Below are 14,253 nucleotides of genomic sequence, written 5' to 3'. Positions count from 1 at the left end.
AAAATATTTTTATAAATTGTTAACAGATTTAAACATTAAATACATTATATTATATGAATATCATAAATTAGGAATAACCCGTTATACATAGTATATGTGTTATTAGCTATACTTCTATGTACCTACAAAAACATTTTGATATGTTGTTGAACACGAGTTTTCGAAAGGATCGAACTCTGCTACCGCACAACTTAACTGATTAGCGGGTTGTCAGTGTCAGAAACTGCGGTAAAAACAACTTGCCACAAACTTTTAATTAGATATAGTTAGTTGTTCTGTAATAGTTTTACTGACATCTATCGCGAACATCCGGTCCTGTTGTGAGATGTAATCGACTTCCAGACGTCGAGAACTTATCTACTTTAAGTAATTGGATTCGCGTGTACATCTGACCTTGGCCTTATAGATCGTTTGTTAGATGTCCTGCCACGTTCTGTACATGTGCAGCAAGCATAGCATTTACGTACAATCATACGTTCGGCGTTTTTATCAATTTGTGATTTCTTTATATCTGTTAATATATTTTGAAGTGAAACTTCTTTATTGACATAGGGAGAAAAAAACGTATGTAACGTTTTTCGGTTACGCGCCATCTTAATTTCTTCCGTTACGCGCCATGTTTATTTTATTTCTATTTAGTTTGTTATCAACAGATGTCGCTGTACGTAAATTCAACAATTCCTGAATCGCGATGACGAGATGTTAGAAAGTTGATAGACGTTCTCGTATTTCTCTTGCTAAATCATACCTACCTGGCGTCGGGATACCGTGGTCCTGCAGGCGGTTCCCCCGGGGTGCGGCTGCTCCATTGCACCGCGGAGTGGTTGACCCCTGCGATTATTTTTATATTTTATAAGTTTCACTTCTACCGTGTGTAACTTGCACACACACACAGTTTTTCTGTGAGAAGTTGAATAGATACATAAAAATATGATGTATGGGTTTAATGTTACGTGGGTTTTCTTGTGAGAGAGAGGGAGGGAGGGGTGTTTGCTCCTCGCGCCTTTTGATTCTGTGATTATTTCGTGTATTTCTCGCGTCACTTGAAAAGTATATATTTGAAGACACCTTATCAAATAAGTCTTTGTGGGCGGTTCATTGTTGATTTAAGCTCCTTGAGTCGCTAATACTTTTACACTGCCAACGTAGCTGAGGCCTCAGATTTTCTATCTGAAAGACTAGTAAGTAATATTAAAATATTTACCGTTTCTATGTCATAATATTGAAGATTCAGTACCTATACTTGAACATGTGCTAATTGTTTCGTCACAAATTCTCAGCGTAGACGTAAAAGCGTTTTTACGTTACGTATTACCTATCAACAGTAGGTATATTTGCAAAGTTATGCTAATTACCGATATTGACTTTGATAATGTCACAGCGACCTTGTAAATTATACAAAAAATATAATATATTTATTGTATAATTTCCAATTTAGTCAAATGCGTAACGATACATTTGTTAAGATTATACATATCGAGGGTGAAAAGGTTACTTGGTTTAAGCAACATTTTTACAACTTCACAGAAGAGCCATTAAAAGTTTAAAACTTGGAAAAAATATAAATAATAAAAAAAAACTTCTTCAGCTATTTGAATGGGATAAACTTACACTAATCTATACAAATTAATAAATTGGAGTGTCTGTTGTAATATCGAAATAATCGCTTTTTACTACATGCATATGGATATGTATACGGTACATACACCAAAATAACATTTTTTACATTTTTTGTCTGTCCGTCTGTTTGTTCCGGCTAATCTCTGGAACGGCTGGACCGATTTTCATGAGACTTTCACTGATAGGTAGTTGATGATATAAGGAGTAACTTTGCTACTTTTTTAGAGTAGCTTCGCCCCGCGGCGTCACCCGCAATACGATAATTATATCAATAATAAAATTTAATGTTTCCGAAGCGAAACAAGGGCGGGTCGCTAGTACCAAATAAAACACACCTTTACAAAAATAAATGTCACGTATTAAGCGATGCGAGCATGTTTTATGATCTATTACTTACTACTAGCTTACGTATCGACACGACGAGTTCGAGTTCATCGTCTTGTAACGGTTGCGGGAGTCGCCTTCAGTAATTTAATTAATTAGTTCATTCGATTGTTTCCATTCATTCAATACCACCTTCGATCAATAATACTACTAGATTCGCGATTAGCGCTTCAAAAGCGGCCCGAAAAATAAGACCACAAATAAATTTGTGGTCTTATTTCAAATTAGTATGGTCCAATCATAGCCAACACTAAGACGTCAAAACGCTGCAATGCGCGTTCAAAAACTGAGTAAAAAACCACCGTAACACCAAGGTTTTGGAAGGAATATCTTTTTTTGGTAAATTTATATTATTAAGTGTTTTTCATAAAATAATAAACACAATTATATTGTAAATAAAACACAATTTACGAATATTGTAATTGTTTGGCCAATGTTTGCAACAAGGCACCAACTATTGTAACAAACATCACCTATTCTTGGACAGGGAATGCATAGAGTAGTTTTGTTATTTTATAATGTTATTTTTGTTTGTAGATTTCCTAGTAGCCCCTTGTCGCTGTGCACAATGGATATATATTGTCGCGAAAGAAAGAGGAGAAGAAATATAGAACTCTTATAAAAATTCTAGAATTGTTCAATGGTGGTGGCAAATCAATGCAAAAAAGTATTAAAAAAACTTTATATGTATGTGTAAATATTTTAAGCGTATATGCTGAAAAGGATTTGTTTTCTGGGGGAAACGAACACAGCCATAAAATAAGCCTAAATTAAACTGATTATAGAAAAATTCATTGATATAAGATTACATTATATTTGTAAAAAAGAAACCGCTCATATAAAAATGACTTCTAAAAGACAGCTTTATAACAAACTGAATCTGTTTAAAGTTAATTAAACCTACATTATTGTTTTAATTACTTCTGTATAAAGAATACGTGGAAAACATGTTTCGTGTTTCCTTTCATATTTTTTTTACTTTATTCAATTTTATTTTTTATCACCTATTTGTTGTAATAGCGGCAATGTAAAATATTATCTACTACTTTTTTGAATCGGTCAAAAATAGTTGCGACCATACAAAACAAACCTAAAACAAATATGTATATTCTGCAACTCTATGTCTTTCAATACTTACTGTGTTCTGAGCATTGAAATGTAATACCAAGAACTACATCTAGTTTCACAATACAATAAGCACGAAATTTTAAACAAATATTTTTAACCTTATAAATTAGGCTTTAAGTATCATTTTAGAATAAATATTTTTGTACTGATGACTTTTTATGTTCAAGTGACATTTTAAATTTATTCCATAATATTCTTTTTCTGACGAAAGGACCTAAATACATATATTTTGCAATGGTAATTAAACTTTATGTTTAAGTATTAAGGTTTATAATAAACTGAAGTCGTTAACATTATTAAACTTTTTTCTAAGAAATGAAGATGTTTTCGTGTCTGCAAACGTGGCCACGGGAGCGTCTTATTTTTGTTCCTGATCCGTAATCTAGTACTATTATTGATCGAAGAATACCACAGTCCTATATAAACCGCGAAGTGTTAAACCAATTTTGTTCTTTAATAAAACCGCACCGCCCACCAGCGGAGTAGAGTTCATCCATACTACCTGGCGTTCATCCACAGTGCGTTTCCAGAGATCTTTTTTGCCACGTACCATTCGGCTTTGGAATGAGCTATGACATCTAATTCTTCAAATGAGGCTTGTGGAGAGTACTTAACGGTAGGCAGCGGCTTGGCTGTGCCTCTGGCATTGCCGACGTCCATGGGCGACAGTGACCACTCACCATCAGATGGGCTGTATGCTCGTATGCCTTTTTTATCGCTTAGATGGGCGGACGAGCTCACAGCCCACCTGGTGTTAAGTGCTTACTGGAGCCCATAGACATCTACAACGTAAATGCGCCACCTACCTTGAGATATAAGTTCTAAGATCTCAGTATAGTTACAACGGCTGCCCGACCCTTCAGACCGAAACGCATTACTGCTTCACGGCAGAAATAGGCAGGGCGGTGGTACATACCCGTGCGGACTCACAAGAGGTCCTACCACCAGTAAGAAGCCTACAAAGGCAAAAATCGATTAATAAATGGGTCCACGTATTTTTTCTACAACAGTATTTATTCTACAGTAGCATAATACAATATATTCTCAGCTACTGCGTTGGATGTCTACTATGTATATGATATCGGATAATAAATTAGGGTAACGTGGCCACTGATGATTACCTGGCTGTCACTAAACGTAAGCCGAGAACGCTTTCATTCTATAATTTATTCATATTTTGGTACGAAAAATGCGAAGGCGTCGTGCATAAAGTGAAAACTTGATTCAAACACGGTCATACCATACTGAGTTATCAATAATTCCGTTTGAGCTCATTTTAATCGACGATTTAATCTTGCGTGACCATTCGTGGCGGTTGCGAACACTTTCCAAAATTACCTTCACTTAGGCAAGTAACTGTGCAAGTCAGACACAATGAAATCTAATAGAAATATGGAAATTGGAGCTACATCTACATAAAAAACGATTGCCCGATAAAACTTAAACTAAACGTTATATTCATAATTAATTTTTAATACAATTATATCAGAATGCTTTATGGTGGGATTTATTTAAAAACAAGCGCACACATAGAAAAAAATATCTAATATGTTTTTACTTACGTAACTAATTTATACGTTATTCATTCATATTTAATCTTCGCACACGGTATGTTCACAACTAAATCTATAAATTTAATAACTATGATTGAATTGATTAACAATATTTTCTACTATTAATCCTCAAAAAAAAGATAAACTTCATTCATTTTTTAATGTGTCATAAAATTTAAGATTTGAATTTCATAGTAAGACAGTTCTGTATAAAGATGTTTTATTTATTGAATGGAATGAAAACATATATCGAGGATTCTGAGTAAACATATCTCACACCAAATATAAGAGTAAATGCAGACGTTGATTAAATGTTATTGTGAATTAAATGAGAACGGTACCTACATACGTAGAGATTGAAACACTAAACATATACTCGTGGTGACCCGAAAGTAGCACACTTGCTTTTTTTTTTAAATCGTCGTCATGACTCGTAATGAGTGCGATACACTTAAGCTTTTAAAAAAAAACCGCACACGTTATATAAGCGAAACAATCTAATATATTATTATTATGATAATTAATCTATGTAATATAGTGTAATTAATTATATAAGGAGAACGTATGAAATTTGACGTGTTTAGTGAAGTAGCCGTAACAAAGCAATCTCTATATATAAAAATGAATTGCTGTTCGTTAGTCTCGCTAAAACTCGAGAACGGCTGAACCGATTTGCCTAATTTCGGTCTTGAATTATTTATGGAAGTCCAGAGAAGGTTTAAACGGTATAAGGTAAAAGCACTAATGCTAGACACTTTAAGGACAAATCAAACTTCATTCTCAGTTATCAAATGTATTTATCAAATATTATATTAAATCTTTTTTTTTACTGTTAGAGCAACATTTAGAGATCAATTTTTTCATATAAAATATTTCAATACTGTTGTAGTTTCTACAAAAAATTACAAACTTGTTAGTTTTGCCATAGACACTAAAAGATGACAGCATCGAAAATCAAATCCACCAAAAATTGACATCAGTTGGCACTAATAATAGACACGACTTTAACGTTAGTTTTATTATAAACAATTATAATCAATCTTAAGATCATCAACTATTTTCTTAACGCTATCTTGTAAATTATCTTTTCCTATTGGAAACCCTTGTTTGACCATAGCTTTTACCCATGTTACGAGTATTTTTTCTATATATTCGGTTAAATAACAACTTCTTCCCATTTTACGCATAGTAGGTGTCTTTCCCATGACTTTATTTAATAAAGTTACTCGTGGAACTCCAAATTTCTTTGCCGCAGTAGCTGTCGGAACGCCCCGCCTCATACCCTGGACCAGGAAGGTCAAGTACTTGGGAGTCACCCTGGATGCATCCATGACATTCCGCCCACATATAAAATCAGTCTGCGACCGTGCCGCTTTTATTCTCGGCAGACTCTACCCCATGATCTGTAAGCGGAGTAAAATGTCCCTTCGGAACAAGGTGACACTTTACAAAGCTTACATAAGGCCGGTCATGACTTACGCGAGTGTGGTGTTTGCTCACGCGGCCCGCACACGCATAGACACCCTCCAATCCCTACAATCTTGTTTTTGCATGTTAGCAGTCGGAGCCCCGTGGTTCGTGAGGAGCGTCGACTTACAAGACGACTTGGACCTCGAACCGATCAGAAAATACATGAAGTCCGCGTCGGAACGTTACTTCGATAAGGCAATGCGTCATAGTAATCGCCTTATCGTTGCCGCCGCTGACTACTCCCCGAATCCTGACCACGCAGGAGCCAGTCACCGTCGTCGCCCTAGACACGTCCTTACGGATCCATCAGATCCAATAACCCTTGCATTAGACGCCTTCCGCTTTAACACTAGGGAGTAGAGATCCCGGTAATCGTACTCGTCGAACTCGGCAAAGAGTTCGACGTGCAACCTAACCTAAGCATCAGCCCGTTGAGTTTCTCGCCGGATCTTCTCAGTGGGTCGCGATCCCGGTCCGGTAGTAGATTCATTCGCGAAGCAGCTACTCTTGAGTTGTTAGGTCTCCCTTGGAGGCGCTCGGGTAGCTGTTAGCAAATTCCGCCCCTTCTGTCCTTATGAAACTGGAAAGGCCTCAGGGCCACCAGTAAACCCTCAAACATATACATTCTTTTATGGCTTCTTCAATATTGGCTTCAGAGTATTGAAACATCTGACCCTTTACTGGCGGCATCGTGCTCGAAACTTAAGCTGAAATTAGTTGATACTAATAGTTGACATCTAGTATACCCTAATAGTTGACACTGTCTTCGTTTAGTTAGGCTCGTGCAAAATGAACGAAACTCAGATTGAAACTTTTGTTTTACAACATAAAGGCTGAATTTGAAGAAAATTAAGCTAACAAATTCAGTTCGATGTAACCCTAGTAGAAGACACACGTGTCATCTTTTAGGTTTTGATTCATTTTTGGTACTAATAGTAAACACCACTTAAAATTTGTACAAAAACAAACCAAAATAACAAGGAAATGGTCCTAATAAATCAATAATTTCATACATTTATAAGATCGAAACCAACAGTAGCCAATAATTATAAAAATATAAGACAAAATCACACCTGTTAAAAGTCAGATGGCTTAAGGAAAACGCTAAGAATTACGCGCAAAACGTCAACCTGCTCACATTGTTTGTTGTCAACTGATGCCATTTTGAAATTTGCTTCTAACACTGTACGCAAGCTTTTGAGAATGTATCATAGATGGTACTAGGTGTCTTTAACATTAATAGCAATGTTATTTAAGTGTTTAGTTTCCTTATTAGAATATATTTTTTTTTAAAGTGTCATCTTTTAGTTCAATGTCCAGCATTAGTGCTTTTACCTTAAATATGAAAATGCTCGGAATTAAATAAAAATAACAATTTTGTTTTTCCTTTGATATGTCCCCCATCGGACGGCTTCCTTTTGTCTGTCTTAAATTTATTTTATACAAAAGTTTGGGTCTTTTATTTATCGATTGAGGCACTACGAAGTCTGCCGGGTCAGCTAGTTATAAATAAATTGTGGATAGAGAAGAATGCTACCTGAATGCTACTGGAATATAATAAATAATGAATGCTACGCTCACACAATAAACTGGAACAAGTGCATGCATCGTGAAACGCATCAGGTTTCACTGCCAACGCATATTTTAGTATTAAAACGTGATGTTTTACGTACACGTTAGGAGGAAACGGCTCCATTCATTCGTTTTAAGGTGTTATTTAAAATAAAATAAAACTGGGAAGTGCGTGGATATGCACAGACGGCTACACGCACTGAAGGATCCGTATTAAGGATGAACGTTCTTCATCTAAGGATGAAAATTCTAAGTAAACTATAACCTCAAATATATTTTTTTATGAATCTTCGAAGAACTTTTTAATTAGGGCGGCCTCGTTTTTTATACGTGTCTAATTCTCAATTGTGAGGGCTTTGTCAAACAACAAACAGGTTGTAGGATAGTGATAAACATACAAAAATTAAAACCTGCAGAATTTGTAATATTGTGTAACCTGCAAATATATTTATTTGAATAAATTGTGAGATGATTTAGTGCACCGGATGTCTTACCTAATTCGCTACTGATTAATTAAAGAACGTGAATCGATAAATACCATATAGTGAATAATAAACGTAATATGACATAATAAACGTGAATTGAAAAAATAAAATCGATCACATGTATTATAATAATGTATTGGCAAAAAGGGTTGGTTAGGAATTAGATTTTATTGCTAACATAATTACGACCTTAATCTTGTTGTGGTTAAATTTTTAGTTAAAATGTGCACTTAAAATAATTCTTAACTTAGTACTGTAACTCCTAATCCACCTCTTTTTTTTTGTTCCTCTACTACTTGTCTTCTGTCTACTTGTCTTCTTGTCTATTTTCTAAAGATTTTCAGTAGGACTCAATATTGAAGTAGGTATGTGCTTGAATTAAGCGAAAACGTTATTGAATTTGTTGAAACTTGTAAACAAGAACAGAAGCGGGGGGAGCGTCACAATTTACAAATCAATTTGCATATTGAGAGCGATCAGGTTTTCGGATTTGCATTTTCATTAAATCACAAAAGGCGCGTTCGCTACATACCTACGCGTTGTACATTCGATGTCTACGTGAGAGGAACGGTTAATAAAGTAAAGTCATTTTTTTTAACATAAATGCCATTTCATTAACAAACATCACTTTGGTTGCGATTATTTATGTTAAACAATGCTTTAGCAACATTAGACTCTAATGTTAAGACATACCAATCCTACCACTTTAAACTAGATCATTTATGGAACCGCTGTACGGCAGAAATAGACAACAGAAATGAAACCAACTCGAACACGTTCTAAATTAGGATGTTCGTAAAATGGATACTTACCTTTTTGTGCATTCTGTATAGCTTTTTATTTGAAAAAGCTTGCTAGATGCTGTTAAGAAATGTTTTTTTTTGAAGCTATTGCATAGATTTTATCGCGGGCATTGAGTCCGCGATAAAATCATGAAATTCCGTAACGAAAAAAACCTTACACCCCTCACTCCGCCAATTCATCCATCATGAAAACTCTGCCCATCTCTCTCTCGCGCGGTCTAGCTTATGAGTTTGAAGGGGACAGTTAAGGTTTTGCTTTTATTAATGTTTAAGTAATATAGCTTGGTCTTGTTTTATTATTGTTTTAATATTAAATTATCATTGTCTAATTATAATTGCATAAGTTGATAAAAAATGCTATGCAATAGCTTTACCGCGGCAGTTCCCGAGTGCCACACGTTTTTTTTAAATTGTATTTCGAGGCAGGTGAGCCTATAGTCCACCTGAAAGTAACCGGTTATTCTCGCTCATAAACATTAGTAATACCGGGGTAATCAATTCGCTAACACAATATTACCTACATATCCATAAATTCAGTACATTATTTACTAAATCCAACAATATAAATTTCGTATTCCATTTCGAATGTCGCTCTGTAATGTTCCGGTTTGTGTAACAACGTTGTGAATGTGCCGATCTCCGCTTTGGTCCGTAGCACCGGTAATACCCGACTCGTACCGTACAGTACTGCTCCGGTCGGATATTGCGCTCTTATGGCATCCTCGGTCGGTTTAATGCGTTTCCGATGTGACACAAATTGCGTGTTTCATAGCTTCGTAAGTCTCTCTGGTCTAAACCGGCGTGCAGGTGTTAGTGTTCGAACAACAATGTTGTTAAATATATTTACACTAGAATGTTTTGTACGTATTTGTTAGGTACGAGTTTTGTTTTAGTATTGTATTTGGAGGGAGGTGGTCCATCTAAACCAGGGGCTCCCAAACTTATTTTGTCTACTGCCCCCCTTGAGAATAAATTATTTTTTAGCGCCCCCATTTTTTCACCTACTTAAAAACCACTATAGCGAGAACTCAGTCGGTGTTTAAGAGTCCTCCTAGATGAAATTACAAATCGCCTCCCAAGCCTCACAACGCCCCGATTTTTTTCTGGGTCTCTTACCGCCCTCCTTTAGGCCTGCAGCGCCCACAAGGGCGCGTTATCGTCCACTTTGGGAAAGGCTGATCTAAACGTTGCTTACAGCGTTTTCGGAAATCTTTCTGACCCTATCCTTTCAAAGAAAAATAATATTTTTTTTGTAAAAACCGAGCAGGTCTGTTGACTTAAAAACTAAAGACTATCTTATCAAGAGATTTTTAGTTCAACCTTGCGTTAGCGTTCCAGTTATTTTTATAAGATCACCTCTTATCTCAGTTTTATTGTAGACGATGTACATAAAGTAAAAGAATGTGATGTATCAAGATAAACTGGCCTTATCAGTCGTTTTGCTTGATTTGGGCCCGAGGAGTTCTAATGTTTAAACATTAAAATATACTACAGGTAATGTATTTTAGACGATTTCGTTGGCTTGGTATTGTTTTCTTGCTTTTAAGTTTTTCTTGGTATTATTTGACTTGACGGAAGTTTTGCTTTCCCCTTAAGAAGAGAATTAATAAGAATGGCAGATTGGTTGAATTTGTTCTGGTAGGTATAATAAATGTAGTTTATCTTATGTTCAATTCTTAGTAACACATCGTTAAAAAGGTGTGACAAATCCAATAAAGGATCTAACGGACCGTAACCCAAATAATATATGGAGGCCGCATTGCCTAATGTTGAACGTTTACGGCTACGCGTAGCAACGCCGTAAACGTGCGGAATGCCTGTTTTGTTCAAAAAGGTCGGTATTCGGTGCACGGCTGCGCGGGCGGTGACTCTTCAGGGCAGTCCACCCGGTGCCGTGCTCGATTCTTCGTTACTAGAATACTAATGCGTTTCATCGTAAGGCCAACTTGCTTCTGGACAACGAAAGTTCGTCTTTGTTTTGTTGACTTTCGCATTCATTAATTTGGAACGCTCCTTCGCTGCTACTAACTGAACAGGGAAAGAAGATTGAATAAAAGTTCATTGACTTTAAGTTGCAAAGGGCACGGCTAGTTCTTTTTTCTTTTTTATTGCTTATATGGGGGGACGAGCTCACAGCCCACCTGGTGTTAGGTTACTGGAGCCCATATACATCTACAACGTAAATGCGCCAACCACCTTGAGATATAAGTTCTAAGGTCTCCAGTATAGTTACAACGGCTCCCCACCCTTCAAACCGAAGCGCATTACTGTTTCACGGCAGAAATAGGGGGGTGGTGGTACCTACCCGTGCGGACTCACAAGAGGTCCTACCACCAGTAAAAAGTCTTTCCAAAGACCTATGAACGTTCAAATATCATAGTGTACGTTCTGAATTGCTGTGTCGATGTTCATGTTTGGTAGTCGGCCCGGCCGCTGGTCTCGCAGCAGTGCACTACCGAAGCAGCGGGTGCGGCACGCTTGGCTGGCGCCGCTCGCCGCCCGCGCACCGCAGCCGCCCCCGCGGACCCTTGCGAAAATATCATAATGCAATCGGCAGGACGGGCTTGGTGGAACACTCGACAACCGCACGCAACCAGTTTACATTCAAATGCGTTAAAACTCGCACGCCATCAATCATGATGGATTAGTCGTGTCGGGAAATGGATTTCTCTTGGAAGAATCCGCTGTCGCTGAATGCAATCAAGAGTGCACCGATGCGTCTCACTTTCGTTTCTTTAAAGTTACCATTGAATTTAGATATTCAGTGCGGTTAACTTTTTTCTGACTCTGAGAGTGCTATTTGTGTGACAATTCACTTTGTCCTCGGTCGTAAAATTGGTAAATTAAAGTTGTCACATTCGGTTTGTTGCAAAGGTGTTTTAAACTTAATCATTTGTTTACATTTTTACTGATTGCTACTATGCTGCTATTAATCATTATTAACTTGAGTACTTTTCGAAGGTCTGTATTCGCTTAATATACTTGAACCTTTTTTGTCTTCAAACAATTGTCCATCAAATACAAATTAATTCTTTACGCGTCTCGGTTGCGTCCGGTGACGGTTGCTTTCGAAGTAGTCATGGTTTTAAGTTGTCTTTCAATCGCGAACACAGTGGGTCGAATCACTTGTTACCGACTGGTAGTCCAATGAAATATGCGCGTTATCATTTTTGTTACTTTAGTGAAATCCAATGATTGGCTAATTGAGGTTTATCACAGTTTTATAGATAAAAAAACCAGTCGAATTTCATGGAATATCTGTTAATGTCAGTGCGTAATCATTGTGGCTATCATGAAGCGGATTTTTGGTGTTTCGTTCAGTGAGTGACGAAAAAGTTGTTCAATATGTGGGGAGCGGCCGTGTCTAATCCACCGCATTACCATTACATACAAGGACCGGGAATTGTTCCAACGCATGGAGGTCCAGCGGGCCCTATTTTGTCCGGACCGAGCCCTCGTCATCTGAAGCCGCAGTCTTCATATTCTTTGCCCCACGGCAGCAACGGTCCCGCACGCTGGAGTTGGTCAGGCACTCAAGTGTCTTCTTTTGATCGGAGGCAGTTGAAGGTTCCTCCGCAGCCTGCTCGTCCAGCTCCGGCGCGACCTTCACATAATAGACATGCAGGAAACAGTGTAAGTGGATTTCGATTGAGTGACGAGATCTGAGGCAGACTTCTATCTATCTATATATATAAAAATGAATTGCTGTTCGTTAGTCTCGCTAAAACTCAAGAACGGCTGGACCGATTTGGCTGATTTTGGTCTTGAATTATTTGTGGAAGTCCAGAGAAGGTTTAAAAGGTAGATGAATATGAAAATGCTTGGAATTAATTAAAAATAACAATTTTGCTTTCCTTTGATTTGACAAATCCTTTTGTTTGTTTTAAGTTTATATTATACAAAAGCTTAGGTCTTTTATTTATCGATTGAGGCACTACAAAGTCTGCCGGGTCAGCTAGTACTAATATATAAATCTACAGTGGTTTTTACGAATGTTCCGTTATAACTACTGAACCGTGCATCCAATTGACTTGAAACTTGATATCCATGTAGAAAATACATGTACTTAATGGATAGGCTAATATTTATGAGTGTTGGACTCCCTACACTAGTTACGGGGGCGGTAATGATGAGAATCTTTGTTGGTGGTGAGAAATAATAATGTTAATTTTAAATGCCCATCGAATCGGGCAGGTACAGCTAGTAAGCTAATAATGTCAGTGCATGAGGCCTGTCTTAGTTAACTTTTGCATTATTTCCTAGTCTCGCAATGGACAGACACCGTATCAAATGATTGCGTACACCAATATAGTAACCGTGTTCGTTTTTTTTTTGTTTTGTTAATACAGGTAGACTTAAGAACAACATTTATTATAAATTTCATAAACATATATTTATTTTGATCTGAAAATTAACAATGTATAGTTTTTGCATTTTGACAAACCGTTCAAATAATTCTGCTATAGGTACAAATATTAATAAAATAAAATTACAAAAGTTTTTGTGTGCTTGTCCAGTTACGAGGTCATTTAGCGACAGTGTAGACGAATAAGACCCTAGCTGTCCGTGACCACGAAAACTATAGTGTTGGAAACGTCGGAAATTATAAAATGAACAATGAATAAAATTAAAAACGAAATTGGTTATTTCGGCGTAATTCTTTTCTCGTCTGCCAAATCCTTTCAAAAAAGTTAGTTGATGTCCAATGCTATCATAATAAGTTTCATAGTGAGGATTTCAATTCAACACAGCTTGTCGAAAACAATTTTGCCTCAGAATTGTAAAAACAGTTAATACCACCATAGCGCCTATTTCCGTGACGTCATCATACGTTCCGGCTCAAAGGGAAACTAAATAATAATTGTTTATATTTAAGCCGTGAGCACGTTTATCCTTTTAATAGAGCTAAAAATAGGTAAAAAAAATTATATCATTTTATTTGAATATGTAAAAACCTTCATCTATTGACGCATCTATCACGCTTTATTAAATACGCAATTGAAAAGTCTAAGGATAAGTTATTATAGTTTGAATCCACCAAGTTTTACTCTACAGTACCTACGCCACGGACAATTTGTATACATTGTATACACATTTTAAAAACTGTACCCTTCTCCTTGGGCACTAACTTTGCAAGTAATGTTTATTTATCAAAAAACACAATATTTGACACAGGGCCTGTCTGTCTACACGTCATCATTGTCAAACCGATAACTGATTTATGGACTTTTTGAAGAT

The 14,253-nt window shown here is 36.7% G+C and overlaps 1 protein-coding gene and 2 long non-coding RNA genes across 4 annotated transcripts in view; 2 read left to right on the top strand and 1 right to left on the bottom strand.

Moving 5' to 3' along the window:
- LOC101739321 (serine/threonine-protein kinase 26) overlaps positions 1-14,253 on the top strand; it is a 91,261-nt gene that overhangs the window by 9,801 nt on the left and 67,207 nt on the right. Inside the window, exon 1 of one of the 2 annotated variants that reach the window (XM_038021824.2) lies at positions 10,667-12,648. The exons of the other annotated variant lie outside the window; for it this stretch is intronic. Within the exon in view, the coding sequence (XP_037877752.1) occupies positions 12,361-12,648 (288 nt within the window). The 5' untranslated portion in view covers positions 10,667-12,360. Of the gene's footprint in view, positions 1-10,666; positions 12,649-14,253 lie in introns of those variants that run through there. 2 annotated transcript variants of the gene reach the window in all.
- LOC134198738 (uncharacterized) lies at positions 1,712-3,433 on the top strand. The gene is made up of 2 exons (XR_009972896.1): positions 1,712-2,343; positions 2,542-3,433. It is a non-coding gene; the product is annotated as an uncharacterized LOC134198738 (long non-coding RNA).
- On the bottom strand, positions 5,463-7,691 carry LOC134198740 (uncharacterized). Its single transcript, XR_009972898.1, has 2 exons — positions 7,229-7,691; positions 5,463-6,862 (listed from the first exon to the last, which is right to left on the bottom strand). It is a non-coding gene; the product is annotated as an uncharacterized LOC134198740 (long non-coding RNA).

The sequence above is a fragment of the Bombyx mori genome, chromosome 4 (assembly GCF_030269925.1).
Source record: "Bombyx mori chromosome 4, ASM3026992v2".
Lineage (NCBI taxonomy): Eukaryota > Metazoa > Arthropoda > Insecta > Lepidoptera > Bombycidae > Bombyx > Bombyx mori.
The sequence above is the reverse complement of the archived record's forward strand: the minus strand, read 5'-3'. Positions and strand labels throughout refer to the sequence as shown.